General features: G+C 59.9%; 1 protein-coding gene across 1 annotated transcript; it reads left to right on the forward strand.

Annotated features, from left to right (window-relative positions):
• Positions 1 to 2,238: 2,238 nt before the first annotated feature.
• On the forward strand, positions 2,239 to 15,639 carry UBE2I (ubiquitin conjugating enzyme E2 I). The gene is made up of 7 exons (XM_027612084.2): positions 2,239 to 2,364; positions 7,098 to 7,174; positions 7,363 to 7,446; positions 8,518 to 8,590; positions 12,450 to 12,559; positions 12,699 to 12,778; positions 15,033 to 15,639. Exons 2-7 carry the CDS (start codon positions 7,109 to 7,111, stop codon positions 15,094 to 15,096), a joined length of 477 nt encoding a protein of 158 aa, XP_027467885.1. The 5' UTR covers positions 2,239 to 2,364; positions 7,098 to 7,108; the 3' UTR covers positions 15,097 to 15,639.
• Positions 15,640 to 20,947: the final 5,308 nt, after the last annotated feature.

Below are 20,947 nucleotides of genomic sequence, written 5' to 3' on the forward strand. Positions count from 1 at the left end.
AGTCAGTGCTGGATAAATGTGTGTGAGCTGACCGATGAATGGAGGCTGTCACCGTGCATGTGTGTGCCAAGGTGTGAACTCAAGGAGGCTTTGGGCTGAGGATACCAGGTGGGAGGAAGCCTTCTGCTCACCCCCTGCCCTCCAACCTATCCTCCAGCTAAATGCCCCATTCTCCTCCACCAATCTTGACTCTCTTCCCAGAATGAGCCACTTTCCCCTAGGAGGACAGTTCTTCCTGCTGGTTGGGACTTGGCAACCAGGGCCAAGGGGCCGCACCTCCCCATCTCCAGGTATCCCCTCACCACACATAAAGACCGGTCCTGGTCTTATGTACGTTTCCTTCTCCACAACCTTCCGTGGCCAGGCCACACACATTGGTCTCCCCAAAGTACACCCCTATTACCCCCTAGGCCACCCCCACATGGCCAGCCCTGCTCTCCCTCTGCCCCATCATCGCAGAGCCCACGTAAGCCCCTGGTTCTTCTATCTTTCCTCCAGCAGTGGCCACCACCTTTTAGTGGCTATTGCTATGTGTCGGGTGCCTTCCCCACACAGCCCTGTGCAAACCTCCTGGCATCTGCAAGAGAAAGCCAGAACCGAGGCCCATACTCCTCGGCAGGAAGCCAGTTTATTGAAGAGTCGTCAGCGGCCATGTGCTGTGCAGCAGGCTCACCTGGGGTTCTTGTTAAAACACACCTTCCCACTCCCAGGACCACTCAGCACTGGTGAATCTGGGCTGGGGCCCCAGAGAGCAGGTTTCTCAGAGAAGCCCCTGATGGGCCCAGCACCCTGAGGTGGAGAACTGCAGGTACCTGGCCGGGGAGGGGCCGAGGGCGGCAGCATCCCAGGCCAGGCCCATGCTGGGTCCCTGTGGGGGTCCAGGCATGGGCAGCCCCTCTGGAGTTCAGAGGCTGGCAGAGACCTGAAATGCTCACATTCTGCTCAGGGGGGCCAGGCCCTCTGGCCTTGGTCACCTGGGACGGCCATCGCTACAGCCAAGCCCTATGGGCCACTGATGACCGGGAGATGACCTCGGCAGAACTCCCTTCCCAGCCCAGCCGAGCCACTGCACCCAGGAGACCCCCTCCCCCATCTCGAGGCCTGTGAGACGCCCGCCTTTTACTCCCCCAAGTAGCAGGACGGCTGGGAGCACACGGAATGCATGCACTGAGCAGCCGGGTTCCTGCCCCTGGGGAAGCCAGCAGCCTCAGCAGTTCCAACTGGGGGCTCTGGGAAGAAGAGAAAGGGAGGGAAAGAGGGAGTGAATGGATGCAAGTTGCTTCGGCAGTCCAGCGCCCCCCCCCCCCCCACCCCACGCCGTGCAGCCTGGGGTCGCGGTGCCCTCCACCGGCCGCTGCCGGGCGGGGAGGGGGGCGGGGGGATACCTACAGCTGCCTGACCCCAAGGCGCCCACGGGTGGAGCAGGCTGACCTTGGAAGGCGCCCGCTCCCCACCGTGAGCTGGAGTTTGGGCAGCGTGGCTGGCCCGACGGGGAGGCGCCCGGAAAGGCCGGGAGGGGCCAGCGCTCGCTCCGGGCCGCCCCTCCCCTTCGCTTTCCTCCGCTCCCCTCCCCCACCCGCCAGCCCCGGCGCCCCGCCCCCACCCCCGGCAGCCCCGGGTTAGGGAGCGTCCGCACTTCTGCTCCCGTCGGTCGGGCCGGCACTCGGCCTCTTGTACCGGGCCAACTCATTGGGCAGCTTCGACGGACGCCCCGCCCAGGTTCCCGAAACGGCCAATAGCTAGGGGTTTCACAGGGCGCCGTGCTCCGGGGACCGTCACCGTGCTGCGACGCTTCAGGGGATCCTTAGGCCTCAGTGGTCTTTCCCCCCCGGCCCCTGGCCCCAGCCCCAAGGAGACCTCCGGGACCCGTGCCCGAAGAGCTGCCAGCGCGGCATCCGGGGAGCCCTTGGAGATCTCGGCCTCCCCCTGCCCCCAATGCCCGCCGGCGTGTCCTCGAGTGGACGCACGCATCGCGAGGGGGAGTTTGTAGACGCTCCCTCCAATCGGGGGACGCGGCTCCTTTAAGGGCGCAGGTGTCCGCAGTGCCGCCTGACTGGAAAGCGCACCCGGACCAGGCTCTCGGGCCGGGCCCGGGGCGCGGGCGCGCGGCAGCAGGGCGCGGGCGGCGGGCGGCGCGCGGCGGCGCGGGCGGCGCGGGGCGCGGGGCGGTGCCGGCGGCGCGCGGGGCAGGCGCGCGGCGGGCAGCCCTCGCAGGCCCCGCCCCCGCCCCGCCCGCCGGGGTCCTCGGAGCGCTCGGGCTGCGCGCGGAGCGGGCTCGGGAGGGAAGTCCCGAGACAAAGGAGCGCCGCCGCCGCCGCCGCCGCCGCCTCGTCCGCCTCGCTCGCCGGGCCGCGGCCGCCCGAGGTGAGCGCGGGGGGCGCGGGTGGGCGGCGGGAGGCGCGGGCGGGGCCGGCCTCGGGGCGCGGGGGCCTCTGCCGCCGTCGGGCCCGGGCCGGGCGGGCGCCTCCTCACCCCCCCGACCCCAGGCCCGCCCCGCGCACCCCCGCGCCGGGCAGGGCCCCCGGGAGCCGGTCCGCCTCGGAGTCGCGACCGTGTGGCTCCCGCCTCCCCGGACCTCCCGGGGCCCGCCGGCCTCGGGCCCGCCCCCGCCGGGCCTGGCTGGGGTCGTGGCCGGCCGGCCCCTCGAGTCCCCGCCGCGCGCCCGTTCGGGAGCAGGGAGAACGGCCTCCTGGCGCGTGCTCGGCGGCGTCCCCGAGGTGCTGCTGGCAGCGGCCGCTGTTGACAGGGACGCGAGCCTGGGCCGCCCGGCCGCCGGGGCTCTCCTCCGCCCCAGGGAAATTCGTTTCCGGGGTCACGGTCTGCACACAGACCTGTGGCGCTCGCCAGCCGGGGAGAGCATGCACGGCAGAAAGAGTTGAAAGTGGCGATTACAACAGCGCTGGCTCGTCTGGCGGGGGTCTAGAAACCAAAACAGTCTGAGTTTTCTCGTTCCTCTAAAAAGCGCCGCTTGCACTTGGTGGGACCCCGAACGCGAGTTTCTTAGGAGGTTGCTTTATACCGATTGAACGGAGGTCGGAGCTGGTAGTTAACGTGAGTAGGAGGGAGGAAAGGGCCCGATTAGCCGGGCTCACGATCCCGGCCTGCCGTTGTCCCGCAATCGCGGCGGTACCTGGTTCGCTTGCTGTAGTTTGAAAATATGCTTAGTCCCTGGGTTTGCACAGTTGGTCTTTCGTTTGTTTCCTTTTGAGTCTGTAGCCCTAAATGTTTCTTGCTATTAAGGAAACACTTCTTTTGGGTAGAGAAGTGACTCCACGGGAAAGGGAGATGGATCCTTTCCTCAGCGTTGCTGAGGGCCTTTTTTAGGGGGTGGTTAGGGGTGAATTGTGCCTGCTGTTGAACCTTTGTCTGGTGAGTCCTGAGGTTAAGGACTTGGCTTCAGAAATAGAGGGTTTCTGGGAGTTGTATGGGCAGCGCATAGGGAACATGCATCCTGGGGCAGGTGCCTCTGTCAGGTGCAGAAATGCCTTCCCCCCCCCCCCCGGGGGGTTTGCCTTTTGGTGGGAAAGGGTGGTTCCCGGCTTCCCATCCGTAATCTATTTTCTCCTGGGCGAGCCTGTGGGGTCACAGTGCTATCACCCATTTTACAGATGAGAAACTTGAGGAAGGGGGGGAGAAGCACCTTGCCCGCACCCGGGCAGCCAGGAAGTGGCTCTGAGGTTTGTGCCCTCCGGTAGCAGAGCACGTACCTTCAAGTACAGCCCATTGTGGGAGCCCTGGAGAGCCCGGCTCCTGTCCTGCAGGCTGGCTCTGGTGCTTCTGAGATGTGTTGTCTGCATCTCATCACTGCTGCTTTGTAGTTTACCTGCTCCCTAAGTGCCTCTCTGTTAGCTTGGGGAAGGGAGATTGGGTTTTAAGTGGGATTCTGAATGAGTGGTTCCCTGTTGTAGTTAAAATGTAACAAATTGGCTGCTTTGTCCTGGACAGCAGGAGGCCAGTGGGAGGGGGAGTATGTCTTAGAGACCGGGTCTCTGCTTGAGACTGGGCAGATGTGCACCAGTGGCTCTTTGCCCTGATGGCAGAAACCCACTTTGGTGCCCAGTCTGGCCCATCAGCACCCCTGACGAGCGGGCTGCGGGAACTCTCACGGGACCACCCCTCATTACCTCCCATGATCTGGGACAACTCACACAGCTAGGCACTGGGACAGGGCCTTTGTAGGCGGCACTTTCCAGTCTTCGGGGCAGAAGAGGTGGCCTGTGGCAGGGTTGTGACACATGGTCAGCAAGCAGACAGCACTCAGGATTGCCCTGCTCGCCTTTCCCGAGCCCTAGCCGGGCCTCCTCCCAGCCCCTGCAGAGCACCCTGAGTCCTGGTATCCATGGCTGCTCGCCGTGTGGAGCTCTGGCCTGGGTCTTCAGGAACCTGTTTTGATGCCTGGCTGAGCTCGGATTCACTGGGGACCTTGCATCCCCTCTCACTTAAAGAACTGCTCACTAGGCTGCTTGTCTTTGGTCACTGAACCTATGTTTGTTACTTCAACAGAAGCGTCCTGCCACCTTGCACTGTCTGCTTGGGGAGGGGGGAGTGCTGGGAGGCAGGAGCGCTTCAGAAGCTTGAGTGTGCTGTGCCCTCAAGTCTCCTGAAGGGAAGGTCATCTCCACTGACCCTGGGGTTGGTCAGGGGTTTGAGAAACATGTGGAGATGACGGATTTTCAGGCATCAGGGTCACTGCCTGCTTCTGGCCAGAGAACATGCGCCCCGGGTTCTCCGCCTGCCTCCTGCAAGCCCAGGGCCTCATCCTCCGGATCACACCCACCCTTGTTGCGCTCCTGGGCCCCACTGCTGCCCAAACAAATACTCCAGACAGGTGTGCTGCCCTGTGAGGGAGATTCTGGGCAGGTGTGTGCCTCGGGGTCCCAAACAGTCCATGGCGTCGTGTTGCTGGCAGTCAGGCCTGTGCAGGGATAGGGACGAAGGGGGCAGACCAGAAGGCTGGGATCATGGGGTGGTGAATTGGAATTCTTCTTTGGTCCCAGCACGGTGTAGTCTGGTTTGGAAATAATCTTGAGGTCAAGTAAAGTTGGAGCCTGTAACAACAAAGTGTGTCCTGGGGTCGGATCTGTCACTTCTTCCTGACGGCCATGCTTCCTGAGTGGAGGGCTTTGACTTTTGACTTTTTCTTAGAATAACCTCAGTACACATGTTTCTTAAAGTGGGACCCCATCTGGCTGGTCTGGCGCTTTGTCATAACTCAGCCAGCTTCCTGAGACCTGGGCTTTTGCATGACACCAGGGGCTGCAGTGGCTCTCTGTGATTCCCTGATCCCTCCTCCCACTTGGCTTACTTGTTGGGAAAAGAATTGTCGAAGAGCCTCCCAAACCCTGAGCACTGGGTCCCACCCAGAGTTCCTCACTTATGGCCACAGGGGCCCTGGGGGATGTGCATTTATGACACGCCCCCAGGGCCACACTTGGAGAGTCCAGGCCCAGTCTCTGCTGAGCTGTTGGCCTCACCCCTGCTGCACGACTATGTGGGCTGTGGGCAGGGTCTGTGTTGCTCGGGGACCCTTTGGGGGGGGGGGGATGCTGGGGCAAAGAATGTGGTTTGGATTGGATTGCTGAGGGGCAGTTGAGGGTCAGCCTGAGTCAGGTTGGGGGGTGTTGCATAGGAGTAGTTAACAGGAGGGGGGCATGAGCTGGGTTTGAGTTGAGGCTCCACACTTAGCCAGCACGATACCCTCTGGGTCTCCCTTCTGGTTGTTCCCAGGTCTGTGTTGAGCCTGGCTGGGGACGGGGGTAGGTGAGCCTGAGCCCGGAAATACGGCTGGGAGGTGATTCTTCTGAACCTGGCTGAGAACCCTTGTGGTTGTGGAGAACCCCGTGTTGTACTCAGGAATGTGAGGTATTGGTCTTCTTCCCCCACAAGAGCAGCAAGGAGACTTGTTGCCAGCTCTCCATGGAAGCTTGAAGGGTTGGGGCAAGCTGCTGGTCATCCCCTTCCAGGAGACACACGCCTTGTCTTGTTAAAGCCTTGTTTATGGTAAATGCTGGATTCTGGGTATCTTCAACGTTTCCGCGGACTTTGAAGACCAACAAACAGACTTAGGGTCAAATTCTGAGGGCAGCTTGGGGGCACTGGCCTGTTGAGCTCTGCTGGGTAAGCAGCAACCTGGAGAGTCTGCTCCACCTTCAGGCAGCGCAAGGCTGTGCACAGTGGCTCTAGGCCGCTGCTGTGAACGGCTGAAGGCTCCAGGCCTTGGGGGCTGTGGTCTGGAGGTGCTGGATCAGCAGGGCTTGGAGCAGCCGTCTCCCCCAGCACCTCACAGGACAGGTGGACACAGTGGGCGGGCTGCTGGCTCTCGGGGCTTGCTGGTGCTGCCTGCTGCAGCCCCACCCTCTGCTGACTCTCCCAGAGTAAATGGGAGACAGGCCTTGATCCATTTATTATGATGGAGTGCTGGGGGATCGGGGCTGGGGAGGGGGCTGTGGGGCGCGAAAGTAGAGGGGACAGACGACAGCGCTCGGGGCCCTGGTGAGAGATAGGTCTCTTGGGTGCTGTGGGCTAGGCATGGTCCAGGGACTTGTCCATGATGACCTGCTCTCCACCCTGGGGCACCTTTCTACTCGTTTGCTTTCAAGAATAAGGGTTATTCTCCTGGCCAGACCTGAATCTAAATTCTAACCTGGGGCCTGATGACGCCCCGTCCTCAGGACAGCCCCAGTCCTCAGGACAGCCCCACCTTGTCTTGCCCTTCCTGGAGTCTGACAGTGGGATTGGCATCCCTGTCACTCTAGCCTACCGCCACGGGACCCAAGAGGGCAGGACGGGGGTGCAGGCATCTGCCGGGAGTGCTTGGCGAGCCCTGCGTGTGCAGCACCTGACAGCTGTATGGCCCCAGGCCGGTGCCTTCACCTGCCTGCATCTCGGGATCACTGTGATTTGGAGGCCACAGGCTGTGCCATGGGGCCCTGGGGTGGGGGGGGGGGGGAGGCTGGGGTCGCCGCTGTGGGGCGCTGGTGCCCGCGCAGCCTCCAGGCTGCGAGCGGGTCTGTGTGGAGTGAGGTGTGAGAGCGAAGGGGCAGGAGGAGCCTGAGTTTTGCCTCGGCTAACCGCTCGCTCTGCCTGGTCTCTTCCAGGGACTTTGAACATGTCGGGGATTGCCCTCAGCAGACTCGCCCAGGAGAGGAAAGCCTGGAGAAAGGACCACCCGTTTGTAAGGAAAGCTTTATTTCTGCACGCAGCAGAGTGGATCCCTTTCCCTCGGTGGAAGCCTTGAAGTCCCCGTCCAGTCTGGGCCTATCACATTTTCTGGGCAGAGGGCCCGTGGGGGTCACGGGATGGTTCTGCGAGCGGGTGAGACGAGATGCACTGCGCTGATGTGCTTGTGTTGTTTTCTCGCAGGGCTTTGTGGCTGTCCCGACAAAGAATCCTGACGGCACGATGAACCTCATGAACTGGGAGTGTGCCATTCCAGGGAAGAAAGGGGTAAGGCTCCGCTGGCCTGCCCATCCCCTGTGTCAGCCCCGTGGGCCCTGGCAGGGGGGTGTGAGATGGGGGGGAACAAGGGTAGGGTGACATGTGACTCCCCCCCCGCCCCCCGCCCCGGGGCAGTTTTAATTCAGAAAGGGGAGCTGGGCTGCAGAAGGGGGTGGATACAGCACCCCCACCAAGCCTGGGGGCCAGACCCTGCCACATCTCTCAGGCAAGAGGAGCCTTGAGGGCCTTCATGTTTGTCCTTCAGGACGTGCGGCAGCCGAAGCAGCCCTGACCTTGTGACGCTGGTCCTGGCAGTCTTTGAGCCCGGGGCGGCTGCTGACCCTCAGATGCCGACACCCCACATGGGCCACCTGGGAAAGCCGTGTGTGGCCCGAGCATGCCGGGGCCGGTTAGGACTGGCATGTTTGAAGCATTTGGGAGTGAGGGTCTTCCTCGGTGACCCCAAAGGAAAGAGGAGGTCCCCGAGGTGTCCCCATTGTTCCAGAGGCCTCGTCGCCTCTGTTTTCTTCCCCCTGTGGTTCATGGTGACTGTCATGGGAGCTCAGCCTCGATGGTCCCCAATAGCCTCCTCTCCCTCTGTTAAGCTGGTGGGATTAGGACATGGCTTTGTCTGCAAGGTGATGTGGTTTGGGTTCATCTGTTGAGCACCCAGTCTGCGCCTCTGCCTTTGCTAAGACCATTCTTTGTCCCTTGTCCGAGGCTGAGGCAGGCGTGGCTGTGTCCCTCCCAGAGGAGGCTGGGGAAGGCTGTTGGATCATGGAGCTGGAGGGAGGGGCCTCGCTGCAGCTGCTTAGATGAAGATTCTGACCCCTCGTTCTGGGGTCTTGGGGGGGCAGCCTGCCAGGCCCCTGCCTGTCTTCCCAGAAGTCCAGCTCCAGTCCTTCTCTCTGGGGAGAGCTCTTTCCAGGCCCCCTTGGGACCCATGGAGGCACTGACAGTCCTGTCATGGAGGCACCTGGTCTTTGGGCCAGTTTAGGAGTCCACCTCCTGTGGGGACGGTGCTCGGGGACGCGCCACGGAAGCTACAGCCCTCCTAACTGCAGCTTCACTTCCCAACAGACTCCCTGGGAAGGAGGCTTGTTTAAGCTACGGATGCTTTTCAAAGATGATTATCCATCCTCACCCCCAAAATGTAAGTAGAGTGAAGTCTTCCAGAGTCCGTCTGCTCCAGCATATTCCAGTGGAGATCTGCAGTCCCATGTTCCCTGGGGGGCAACTCCAGGGGCTCCCGTCCCTGAGCCTAGCTGTGGGTCTGAGCCCATTTGAGCCCCCGGGCTGGAAGGTGCACGTGATGGGCTCAGTCGCAGATCCTGGCTGTAATCCCCTGGGAGGCCCCGGGGCCTTTTGTGCCTCTCGGGGACAAGGTGCCATAGCTCCAGCCCCGGCAGGGATGGGCGTGCGAAGGACCACAGTCCAGAGCCTCCCCACTCCGATGGCTTTGTTTCCCTCACCTGGTGTCGCTCCGCCCGCTGGTTACAGCTTCATGTGTAGCTTGTGGCCGTGTGTGCAGCCTGGACAGACAGCGCGCCAAAGCCTCCAGAGAGGGCCACAGGACGGAAGGCCGAGGCGGTGTGTAACACCGTGCTGGTTAGAGCACCATGGTGTGGTTTTGGAAAACGCGGGTGGAAAGAGGCACGGAGTCCCTCCTGTTTCGAAGCTGGAGAGCCACCAACCCTGTCCACGGTTGGTTAGTTGAGTGAGTGACCACGTGCCTCCGTGTGTGCAGAGGCGTCCGGCACAGCCCATGGCAAGGCCAGGCCATGTGTAAATGTTTACACTGCAGTTACTAATTTAGAAGGTAGAAGTACATTTTCCATTATAAGGGCATCTATCAGAAGATTTTTAAAAATTAATGATTAGCAGGGTAACCACTGGGATGGAGACTTTATTTGGGGTGGTTCTCTACTGTTCAAATAGTTTTTGCCACGTGCAGGAGTTACTTTAATCACTTTAATTAAAAATGAGAGAAGTTATAGTTGCTTTTTTCACTTCTGTTCAACATGATACTGGAATTTAAGCAAATGGAACAAGGAAGAAAAAATTCCCACAGAAGAGCAAGAAAGGGAGACGGGCTGCAGATGTTCTTCATGACGTCCGTTTATGAAGGTTGTGGGATAAAAGATTAACATGCAAAAACCTATTTTCCTAAAATTGCTTCAAATGAAAGTGTTTAAACCAGACTGTTTACAGTAGCATCAGATATTGTGGAATAAATCCAACGAAAGAGGTTCAAGACTTCTAGACTAGAGACTCCGAAACACGGCTGAGAGAAGCCAAGGATGGCCTCTGAGACGGGCGACCTGGGTCCCCTGGATGGGCCGGAAGACCCAGTGTTGTAAAGATGTCCGTTCTCTCCAAGCCCGTCTGCGGGTCCATGTGATCCGTCAGAATCCAAGCACATTTTTGTGGAAATGGCCATGGGAACCCTGACGTGCAGGAGTGCACAGGGCCGAGAACAGCCATGGACTTTGGAGTGCCAGGTGTGGTTGTGAGGCCTCGGGCTAATCAGTCGAGGGTATCTGGCCCCATTAACAGGATGGGCAAGATGTGAGCTAGTTGGACTGGCCGCAGGGACCTGGTGATTGAGACGCAGGCCTGCAGGAGCAGAGTCCAGACAGGCCATGTGTAGGGTGGTTCCGTTCTTGACAAAAGCAACAAGAGATGTGGGGAGAGGGTGGTCCAGTGAACAGACTCTGTCCAAAGGTATCCCAGCGGAAGAAAGGAATCCCCCTTCCACCCCAGACATTCTTCCAGATGGATCTCAATGCCCAACACAAAGGTGGAGCAGTAGAGCTCTTAGAGGAAGATGGTGGTGGGGGGGGTGGCATTTTCATCACTTGGGGTGGTTTAACCAGTGAAGCACAGACAGGGCGCCCTCCCTGCCCCCGGAGGCAGATCGACGGTGGATGGGGTTGCATGACGCTCAGGACCAGGTCTTCACCAGAAGACACTGGTGGGAGTGAGCAGGAGAGAAGGTTCTGTGTGTTCATCAGCACTTACCCTGAATACGTGAAGGGCGTCTATGAATCAGTAAGGAAAAGGCAGACAACCATCAGATCAGCAGGCCTTTCCCAAGAGAGGCTCTCCTCCTGGACAGCCAGCAGAGGAGAAGGTGCCCGACTTCATCACCGGACACCCAGCCAGGGTGGGAGAGGGCAGAGCCACGGAAGCCCACAAGCCTCTCTGGAGAGTGTGAATTTTGACTATTTGCCTGGGAAAGCCATCTGCCATGTCTCCAGAAGCTGAACTTGGGCCTGCCCAGGCCCCAGCTGCTCTACTTAAGTGAATATTCAGCAGAAATGCACGCACGCTCACCAGAAGCCAGAGGCAGCCCAAGCGTCCGTGAACAAACCCGTGGGTGAGCAACGGGGATGGTCCACAGCTGCCAGAGGGCAGGACCCACAGGTGCTCACAACACGGCGAAGCCCCCGGACATGATGATGTGCGGTCAGAGCCGGATTCCTCCTGGAAGTCAGCAGCAGGCCCTGTGATGGTCAGGGAGGGGACTTCTTTGGACAGAGGAAGCAGTGACCAGAGTCGGGGTCAAGGCTTCAGGGGAAGCTGCTGCCCCCCGCTGGTGCACTGTCCTGGATGAGAAACAAGATCGGCCCCTCAGATTAAATGAAAATTAAGGACTTGTGCTCATGAGGAAGTCCGATCAGGAGCAAAAAGGCATACATGGAGTGGGAGAAGTTCCCGCAAGACTTTCACCTGACGGGGCTTGTAGCCAGAATGTACCCGGCGCTCCGGCGAGTCAGGAGATAGCCCAGTTGAAAAACGGACAAGAGGGACACCTGGGTGGCTCAGTCTGTTAAGCGTCTGCCTTTGGCTCAGGTCATGATCTGAGAGTTCTGGGATCGAGTCCCGCATCGGGCTCTCTGCTCAGTGGGGAGTCTGCTTCTCACTCTCCCTCTGCTGCTCCCCCTGCTTGTGCTCTCTCTGTCAAATAAAATCTTTTAAAAAAAGAAAAATGAACAAGAGACTTGGCAGGAATCTCAAGAAGCAGACCATGCATCACAGTGAATGAAGGTGCCGGCCCCTGGGGTCACCCGGGCACCACAAGTCTGTAGCAGGATGGCTGAGCTCCGTGACCAACCCTGCTGGGCACGCGGGAACTGGAAACGGGCAATGCCTCCGCCTCAGGACTGACACACGTGCACCAGAAAGCTCTCTCGGGAACGTTCATGGCTTTGTCAGCGGAGGCCGGGTGGATGGGTGCATGGCACGGTCGCTGGGGGGGGGGGGGGCGGTGCGGGGAGCACTATCTGCTGCGGGGTGCATGTCTGAGAAGCCCTCGCCCGGGTGCTGCTCGGGTGCTGACGGGGAGGGGGTGAAGAGCGGCTCGGGGTTTTTCTAGCTGTGTGTGTTTTGGAATTCGTCAAGCTGTTTTTAGATTCCTTGTACTTTTCTGGATATGATTCAATGATGTTTTACCATAAAGAGAAGGGGAAGGTGCCCAGAAACCCCCTCAAACATCAGCTGTGGGGAACAGCCCCAGGGTGGGCTCGAGGCAATTTTCTTGCTCTTTTATGTTTTATAATTTCCTACACGTGTTCATTTTTTAAAAAGAAAATTAAGTTTTGTGTTTTAAAAGAAAGAATGTGGAGGGGGACAGTGTGGGGTCCTACAGGCCTCTCTTTTTGAAGCAGAATGATTTGTCTGAAAATAGCCACTTGTTTGGAAGGGCCTCAGAGTTCCTGCCCTCGGCTGTGCCCCCAGGACTGTCCTCACGGGCTGCGTCCCCCCCCCACCTTCCGAGTCTGGGCTGGCTTGGGGGTGACCGGGGGTGGGGACCCGGGCAAGCACATGGCTTCGCCCAAGTCTGGGAACAATGTGTGCTCCCCACCCTGCCCCCAACTGCCACTTCGAGGCCATGGTTCTTAGCGGCATGCCTGCTGACCAGCATCACACCCAGTACAGGGGGGGACCTGGTGCCTGGAGGGGACAGCGGGCTGCCACAGAATCACGTTTTCTTCCTTCCTGTGCTCCAGGTAAATTTGAGCCACCACTGTTTCACCCGAACGTGTACCCTTCGGGAACAGTGTGCCTGTCTATCCTTGAGGAGGACAAGGACTGGAGGCCAGCCATCACGATTAAGCAGGTATGGGGTGTGGGGAGCTGGCTTCAGCCTTCCTGTGGGGCCAGAGGACGGTGGTCTGGCTCCAAAGCTGGGGCCGAAGTCCTAGGAAAGCTTGCCTTTCTAAACACTGAGCTCCGTGTTTTTTTTGTCTCTTACACAGATCTTGTTAGGAATACAGGAACTTCTAAATGAACCAAATATCCAGGACCCAGCTCAAGCAGAGGCCTACACGATTTACTGGTTAGTACTGGTCTGGCCCCACTCGCTGTGGCCGCACACTGGCTTGCACGCGCTTGCCTGGAAGTCCGGTCGAGGCTGCCGCTCTTGGCTGTCTGCTTGGATGGCCCTGAGACTCGAGCCGTGAGTGGGAGACCGAGTGAAGTGGTCAGGGAAGCATCTGAGGCCAGCAAGCAAGCAGGCAGGCCCTGTAGACAGCAGCAGCTCCGTGTGCAAAGAGCCTGTGGTGGGCAAGAACGGCTGAACAGAGCTAGTGTGGCCACAGTGCTGTGGTAAGAGGGGCGGTCAGGAGGTGGGGGTCAGGTGACACGGGCTCCCATTGGCTACTTTGCCTGATAAGCTGTAGCCAGGCAAACCAGGTGCCTCGGTGAACCCCAGTCCAGCTCAGAAGGCAAGGCCCCCAGGTGTGGGTGCCGAAGGAGGCATGTCCCGTAGCATGGCAGGGGCCCCACACCTCCCACCGTGGCCCTCCTGCTGACCTTCCCAGGCCTGGGTGTGGGCTGTAGGGGAGTGGCCTGCCTGGCTTGTTCTTGGTCACCCAGCTGCCATGATGTGCCTACCAGATGCCAGGCGTTCACTCCTTGCCCCAGCCCTTCCTGCATGGCACCGTGGTGCCCGCCTGTGCTGAGGGAGGGAGGCCTGGGGTGGCTCAGGGGGAGCGACAAGGGTTAAACCTGTGGGCCTGGCCCGGTCAGCAGCAGGGAGAGCCCTTGCCCCTGAGCAGAGGCCTCATGGTTGTGGGTCCTGGGTACCCTGGCCGTGCCAGCCAGCCTCCTGGGCTGGTGTGGGTGGGGGAGCTTTATGCCAGGTTGGGGGCTCTGACCCCCCACTGCTCCACATTCGGAAACCTGGGACCAGCGGGGCTAGTATACAAGGGAGAGGCCAGGCAGGGGCATGTTCCTTCTGGGGGACGTTTTTGGAATCAGCCGTGCCGAGGGTCAAAGCCGAGGTCAGGACTATCCTGTGGCCGCTCTGGGCAGTGGCAGATGACACGTCCGGGGACCGGCTGAGAGAAATGCCAGGTTGCAGGAGATGCATTTCTCCCCCCAAAAATGGTTTCAGGGCCCTAGGCCCAGCCCAGTATTGGCCAGGGGCAGTAGGACGCTCCAGCCAGGGCGGGCCTGCGTCTGCAGTGGGGCTCAGCGGGAGGCCACGTGTCCCGTTGGCGGCTGTGCACCAGCGATTCCTGAGATCTGTCCCCCCGCCCTTCTGCCCGAGCTGGGTGCTGTGCGATGTCACCGTGACATCCATCCGCAGTGGCACCGTGGCCCAAGCCTTGTGGTATACAAGGCCCCTCAGGACACACCGCGTTCTCGTGACCAAGTGGCCTGCAAAGCTGAGGTCCCCGTGGCCGTCAGAGGGCTTGCTGGCCCTGGTGTGCGCCTCGTCACGGGTGATGTATGTGGGGGCTGGCGGTGGCCACACTGTGAGCAGCCCTTTTCATGCCTGCGCTGCCAGTGCCGGGGCCGCAGGACCAGGGGCTTGCTGTGGTGCACCAGCCGGCCCAGCAGGGTGTGTGGCCACCCCCCCCCCCCGGGGCTGCTGGTGTCTTCCCCACCCCCAGGCGCCTTGCTGCCAGTCCTGTCACGTCCTCGCTCCCCTCGGAGAGCAAACTGGAACGCTTCAGTGTTGTGCTGGGGCTGCCCTGGGGCCTTGGGGCCAGGCCGGGTCTCAGACAGGTGTCCTGTGGCTGCAACTCAGCTCTCGGTGGCCGGGCACGTGGCTGCCTCTGTGGTGCACACCCTGGAGCCTGTTGCCAGCTGAGGGACGGCTTCTCGGGGGCCCTATGTCCCTCCACCCTGGGAGCCCCTGCACACCCCGGGGTCTGGGCCACAGGTGACCCGGAGCAGTGCCCTGAGAGGCGTGTATGGAAAGAGCGCAGCTTGGCGGGACCCCTAGCTTCCTTATGGGGAGCAGTCCACACCCCCAGGCGGGTGTCCCCACATGCACACATTGGTCCTGGGCTCCATGGAGGATCCCAGGCCAGCCCTGGAGGTCTTGTTGACCCCCTGGGGCCCCCCGGTGAAAGCAGCATGAGTCCCATCCATCTGTAGCAGAGACTAGTGCCCAGGAGTCTGGATTGTCACTCCGGAACGATGGTAGCTGCTTCTAGCTTAGGGACCTCTAAGTGTCCGGCTGCCCCACGGGCCTTCCTGATCAGGGGCCGCCCTCTGAGCCCACTTCGCGTCCGGTGACGCCCTGGGCCCTCGAGGGGGCTGCACCTGCTGACCTGTCTCTCTCTTGACCTCCTTCTCAGCCAAAACAGAGTGGAGTACGAGAAGAGGGTTCGAGCACAAGCCAAGAAGTTCGCACCTTCATAAGCGGTGACCGCGTGGCAGCGTAAGAAGGAAGGGATTGGTTTGGCAAGAACTTGTTTACAACATTTTTGCAAATCTAACGTTGCTCTGTACAATTACTAGTCACCTGGGAGGGTGGGCGGGCGCCATTTTCCATTTCCGCCACTGGCACGCAGTCCTCGACTCGCTGAGCTGCCCGGTTTTTCATACAGGGTCTCTTCCTTCAGTCTTTTGTATTTTTGATTGTTATGTAAAACTTGCTTTTATTTTAATATTGATGTCAGTATTTCAACTGCTGTAAAATTATAAACTTTTATACTTCGATGAGCCCCGAGGAGCTAGTTTCCTTTGCTCGCGGATGCAGGCATGCTTCCCACCGTGTAGCGCTACACGTAGCCTCCCGCCGGCCCCCCTCCCGCCTCGCTCCCCGCAGAACCCGGGTTGTGTTGCTTATGAGCCTCAGATCCAAAGGCAGCCGGCGTCTCGTTTCCGCATCACTTCCTTTGTGTTTATATGGCGTTTTGTCTGTGTTGCTGTTTAGAGTAAATAAACTGTTTATATAAAGGTTTTTGTTGCATTATCGTCATTAAGAGCGTGAGGAGGGCCTTGTGGTGCCCGGCCCCCCACGCGGCTGCAAGCCTGAGGAGCACGGCTCGCTGCTGTGCTCGGCCGCGCCTGGACCCGCGTTGCGCTCGGCCTGGGCCTCTGTAAATAGTGCTGTGTGCAAGGACGGCGTGTGTCCAGGGCCTGGCCCCCCGCCCCAGGTCTTCGGGCTGCGCAGAGAGCAGATGTGGTCAGGTTGGAACTGGCGTCAGGAGCCTTCTAAAGCTGGCGCGGGCCGGACCCAGCCCCAGGGAAGACTGTGCACCAGCAGCTCCCCCTCGTCCTGGCACCTGCTGGAGCCCGCCTCGGGGAGCCTGCGGCCTCCGGCTGCCGCCGCCCAGCCAGCCAGCTGCCCCGGGAGCTTCCTGCGCCCGCCCGCGCGCCAGCCCCCACCCTGGGTGCGGGACACTTGGCGTTGGGACGGACGCCCTGGAGTCCGGTCTGAGGCCACCGTGCGCAGGCACTTCTTTTTACCTGAAGGACTCTGAGCTCGGTCAGCCTGCGGGGCTGTTCTCAGAAAGCGCCCTGAAACCTGAGCCCACTGCACAGCTTCCCGAAGTCGGCTGCCTGCTCAATTGGGAAACAGGTCTGGGTCCCGGCTCAGCCACGAGGTGCCCTAAACGGAGACAGGAGCGGCAGGGGCCGGGCCCAGTGAGCACAGTGCCCTGCACCAGCTGACCTCGCCTTTCCACCCTGGGGACCCTCGCTTTCCCAAGCGGGTCACCTGTGGCTCCAGCACACCGACGGAGCCGGGGCGGGAGGGCTGGTCGCCAGGACCCTCAGTCAGGAAGGGCATCTCGACGCGGCCCAGCAGCAGGACGGCAGTGGAAGGTGGAGGTGGCCGCCTACGGGCCCTCGGCCACAGTACGTGCGTGGCTTCGGGTCCCAGTGCCTTGCTCACTCGCTTAGCTGGACGTTTAGCAGAGCTAAACGCTTGATGTTGGTGATTTATTTCTAACGCAGAGGGCCTTCCGGGGGACTCAGCTGGGTTGTGTGTTTGTAGCCTCTCCCAGAATGTCTTATTTTGTAATGACTGAGCTACACTTAGTAATAGCTGCACATGTATATGGTTAATATATATGGAAATTCAATATATTTTCTAGTTGGAGCATTCTAAAGTAATCAATGTTTCTAGCAAATTGTCATGATTTCGACTAATGAAATGTCCTTTTGTGCCACAGTCCTTGGCTTAACAAAGATGTGACTCTTGTGACAGGAGAAGTATGGAATGTGCCCATCCTGTTTCTGATGTGAGGGAAGAGCGTGTGTTCCCAGCATGAGGCGCCTAATAATTAGTAAGGAATTGTGGGCAATACATTAACCACTGTATCTAAGAATCCTCTGATTAAAAACATTTCCACAAACTGCTGCCTGCAGGCTGTGTCCTTTTCCTGCCCTGCCCCACCCGGGGCCACCCCTGCTACCTCTTCCCCCTGGCCTCTGGCGCCAGACCCTCAGGGGTCCGTGGGGGGCAGGGGCTGGTGACCCTGGAGTCAGGGTGGGACGCCCCCTGTGATCCCCTCTGAGACCAGGCACACAACCTGCCCTGGCCTTGACCCTGTGGCCAAGTCCCCCCCCCCCTTGCATCTCCCAGCCTGCCGGAGCCGGGCGTCCCTCCGGGGACCCCGAGCTGCCCTTCATGCCTGGGGCGGGCCTCCTCAGGGAGCGCCCAGCTGCATGTGAGTCCTCACTCAGACCCCAACAGTGTGTCTAGGACTGGCTGGGGCTCGGACCTGGCCTTGGGGCTCCTCGGAGAACCTGGCCATGGGCGGATGGGCTATGGGTCCCCGAGAGTCCCCCTGGCCTCCCTGGACAGTCCCGCCCAGGCCAGAGCTGTACCCTCACGTCTGTCCACCGTGCAAAGTCGCCTCCTTCCCTGACTGGGCTGCCTAAAACTCTCGGCACGTATCAAGCTCTGCGGATGGGCAGCCTCCATTTTGAGTTGCCATGACGACACGTTGCCAGGTTGGAGGGCCAGGCTGAACAGTGACTTGGGCCAGCTCGAACCGGTCTGAGCCTGCTTCAGCAGGGAGGGGCCTGAGAAATGGCTGGTCCAGGATCCATCCCCAGCAGACCCTGGTGCTCAGTCTGGGGTGTATCCACCGGGGCCCACGAGGCTCATCTGGAGTCCTCCAGACGCTGGGACCCCATCTGTGGAGGCCCTGGCCCTGACTGAGGGGGCTGGTTTAGGATCATGGGGAGGGATGGGGCTGGAGCACCAGTCCCATCCACCCTGCTGTCCCCAGACCCCAGGAGCTCAGCACCTGTCAGGAAGTCACAGGCCTAGGGCCTCGGATCTCCCTCCCTGACCTCTTTCCTTCCAGGGGACCTACCCACCACCCTCTTGAAGAGAGGGGCCCTTGGTGCCCATGCTGCCCCTCCCACTCCTGGAGCCCCAGAACCTGCCCCCCGCCCCCCGTTGTAAAGAGAATGATCCTGAATACTCAGCTCCACCAGCTCTGCCTCCTGATGGGGGGTATGGCCTTTGTCCCCTCCAGAGCCCCTCACAGAGGGCTGAGTGTAGGAGGGGCCTTGCTGGGAGGTGGCCCTGTGCACTTGCCTCTGGGCCAGATGCTGATGGGCAGGCTCAGTGGACAGACAGTGGACAGCACTCGGTGGCCAGGTGGTCGGCCCTCGCGGAGACCTGCAGAGCCCTGTGTGGTTCCGCTGCTCTGCTCCCACCCCCTCCCCCAGCCCCACAGAAACCTCAGCCGCACAGTTGCTCCCGGGCCTGGTGCAGGCTTCACCTGTGCAGGTGTTGGCTTCCGGTGTCGTGGCCCCAGAAGCATTTCAGGTGAGGGGCCAGACCCCCTCCCACCTGGGGCCCCCTCTTCTGGCAGAACCACCCAGAAGGCACAGGCAATGGGACAGATTCCTGCAGTCCCGAGTGTCCTGGCCCAAGTCCCTGGGCCATGCCCCAGTCATTCTCCATGGCTGCCCCGGTCTTCACGCCTCTGGTGCCCAGGTGCGGCCGGCCTGCTAGGAGCTCTGCCTGCAATTCCAGAAGCTGCCACCAGAGGGCATTAGGGCATGAGGTCAAGCGTCTTTAACTTTTTTTTCTCTTTCTCTTTCTTTCTTTCTTCTTTCTCTTTCTTTCTTTCTTTTTCTTTCTTTCTTTCTTTCTTTCTTCTTTCTTTCTTTTTCTCTTTCTTTCTTTCTTTTTCTTCTTTCTTCTTTTCTTTCTTTCTTTCTTCTTTCTTCTTTCTTTCTTCTTTCTTTCTTTTCTTTTCTTTCTTTTTCTTTTCTCTTTCTTTCTTTCTTTCTCTTTCTTTTTCTTCCTTCCTTCCTTCCTCCTTTCTCTTTCTTTCTTTCTTTTTCTTTCTGTCTTTCTTTTTTTCTGTTTTTCCTCCCCCCTCCCTCCCTCCTTTCTCTTTCTTAGTAATCTCTACACCAACGTGGGGCTCGAACCTACACCCCTGAGATCAAGAGTTGCACGCTCCACTGGTGGAGCCGGCCAGGTGCCCCAAGCGTCTTTAAACCATAAGGGGTAGTGTGGCCTTACAGAGATGCGCCTTCACCTCCCTGCTCTCCCGCAGCCACCCGGAGCATCTCCCCAGAGCCTGGGGGTTTTCTTCTGGCCCTGAGGAGGGAAAACCGTGTGCCTCTGCCTGCCCAAAGCCCAGAGGGTGTGAACCCCGCCAGCCCTGCCAAGCCTGACCCCTCTAGTGAGGTGTTTTGTGCCCCAACTCCTGCTATGACATGTGCATGCTCCACGTTGCCCCCTCCCCCACCCTCTCCCCTTGCTGTGGGGTCATCCCCCTCCCCCACCTACAGAGGTGGAAACTGAGTCCCCCGAGGGCCAGCCATGGCCACGGTCCCCATCCCATGTGGACCTGGAGGGTGTGCAGCTGACACTACCCAGTACTGGCTCCTCACTGAGAGCTCCCCCCCCTCGCTGAGGGGTGCATGCTGCTGCTGTGTCCATTTACAGACAAAAGGGAAACTGAGGTCCAGGGCAGCAAAGGGGTGTGACGGGGCAGGGCCCTGACCTAGGTGGGGAGGAGGACGGGACTGAGGAAGAGTGGGCCCATCTCTCCCTCCCCAGAAAGTATCTGTGCATGGAGGGTCTGGGTATCTTTTCCTGGGGAAACTGAGGCCCAGGGCTGGGCTCGGCACCCCCCCCCCCAGTTGCTGTGGGGCCCTGGAAGAGCCCTTCCCCTCTCCATAGTTTTCTTATCTGTCAAAGAGGGTGGTGAGGTCTCCAACAGGCCTCCACCCCAACGGCCACAGGGTTGGGGCTGGTGCCTCTGTGCTCCTGGCCCCCAGCGCATGCTCCCCAAAGGACACTGGATGTGGGGGCAAGCAGGGGCCCCTCCTAACTTCCTGTTTATAGCAGCTGCAGGATCTCTTCACCCCAAACCATTATGATCACCATGGCAACCAGGCCTGTGTTTGTTCCAACAGGTTGGCAGGACCCCACGAAGGACTGCAGGGGTGGGCAGGCGTTGGCTCTGAGATCCTGGCTCAGGACGTGCCAGTCCCCAGGGGAGAACATCAGCTGCCCCTCCCCGATTCCTGTCCGGTGCAGAAGGCAGTGCCCACTCTATCTCCGTCCCAAGCAGTTGATGCGTGTTCCTGAGCACCTCTGTCCCCATGTGCCTAGCTGTGCTGGGCCTGGATGGAAGCAGTGCCTGCAAGCAGAGAGCTTCCAGAAGGAGAATCCACCCTGGTGGGTCCATGTCTCCTCCAGGGCGGCGTGGACATGTGTGGGTCTGCACCGAGGAGCTGAGACAGGTGGTGTCCCCATCCGAGCAGTGTCCGCCCCGTCCGGGGGTGATGGGAGAGGTGCCAGGTCGCCCCTGGGCTGGTGAGCCATGGCCCTGCTCTCCCCGCACTCCCTCCCCCAACTCCGAGGAATGGGCGGGATGGGCCTGCCTGCAAGGCGGGATGTTCACAGCCTAGCGGTCAAGTTGTGGCCCAGTGAGCCGCTGTTCTGGTACCCTGGGCCTCCACCTTTGGCCCTCAGCTCAGCCTCCCTCTGGCGTCCCCCCAGCAAACCGTTCTTGCCTCTGTGTTCTGGGCCTTTCTTTTCTTTTTCTTTTCTTTCTTTTCTTTCTTTCTTTTTCTTTCTTCTTTCTTTTTCTTTCTTTCTTTCTTTCTTTCTTTCTTTCTTTCTTTCTTTCTTTCTCTCTCTCTCTCTCTCTCTCTCTCTTTCTTTCCTTTCTTTCAAGATTTTATTTATTTATTTGACAGACAGAGACACAGCGAGAGAGGGAACACAAGCAGTGGGAGTGGGAGAGGGAGAAGCAGTCTTCCCGCGGAGCCGGGAGTC

This window comes from Zalophus californianus, chromosome 10 (assembly GCF_009762305.2).
Source record: "Zalophus californianus isolate mZalCal1 chromosome 10, mZalCal1.pri.v2, whole genome shotgun sequence".
NCBI lineage: Eukaryota > Metazoa > Chordata > Mammalia > Carnivora > Otariidae > Zalophus > Zalophus californianus.

Excerpts from the sequence above, each read along its gene's own strand:
- UBE2I (XM_027612084.2), top strand. The coding sequence starts at position 7,109 with ATGTCGGGGATTGCCCTCAGCAGACTCGCCCAGGAGAGGAAAGCCTGG. Across the intron at positions 7,447-8,517 it reads CCATTCCAGGGAAGAAAGGG|ACTCCCTGGGAAGGAGGCTT; the intron begins GTAAGGCTCCGC and ends ACTTCCCAACAG. Across the intron at positions 8,591-12,449 it reads TCCATCCTCACCCCCAAAAT|GTAAATTTGAGCCACCACTG; the intron begins GTAAGTAGAGTG and ends CCTGTGCTCCAG.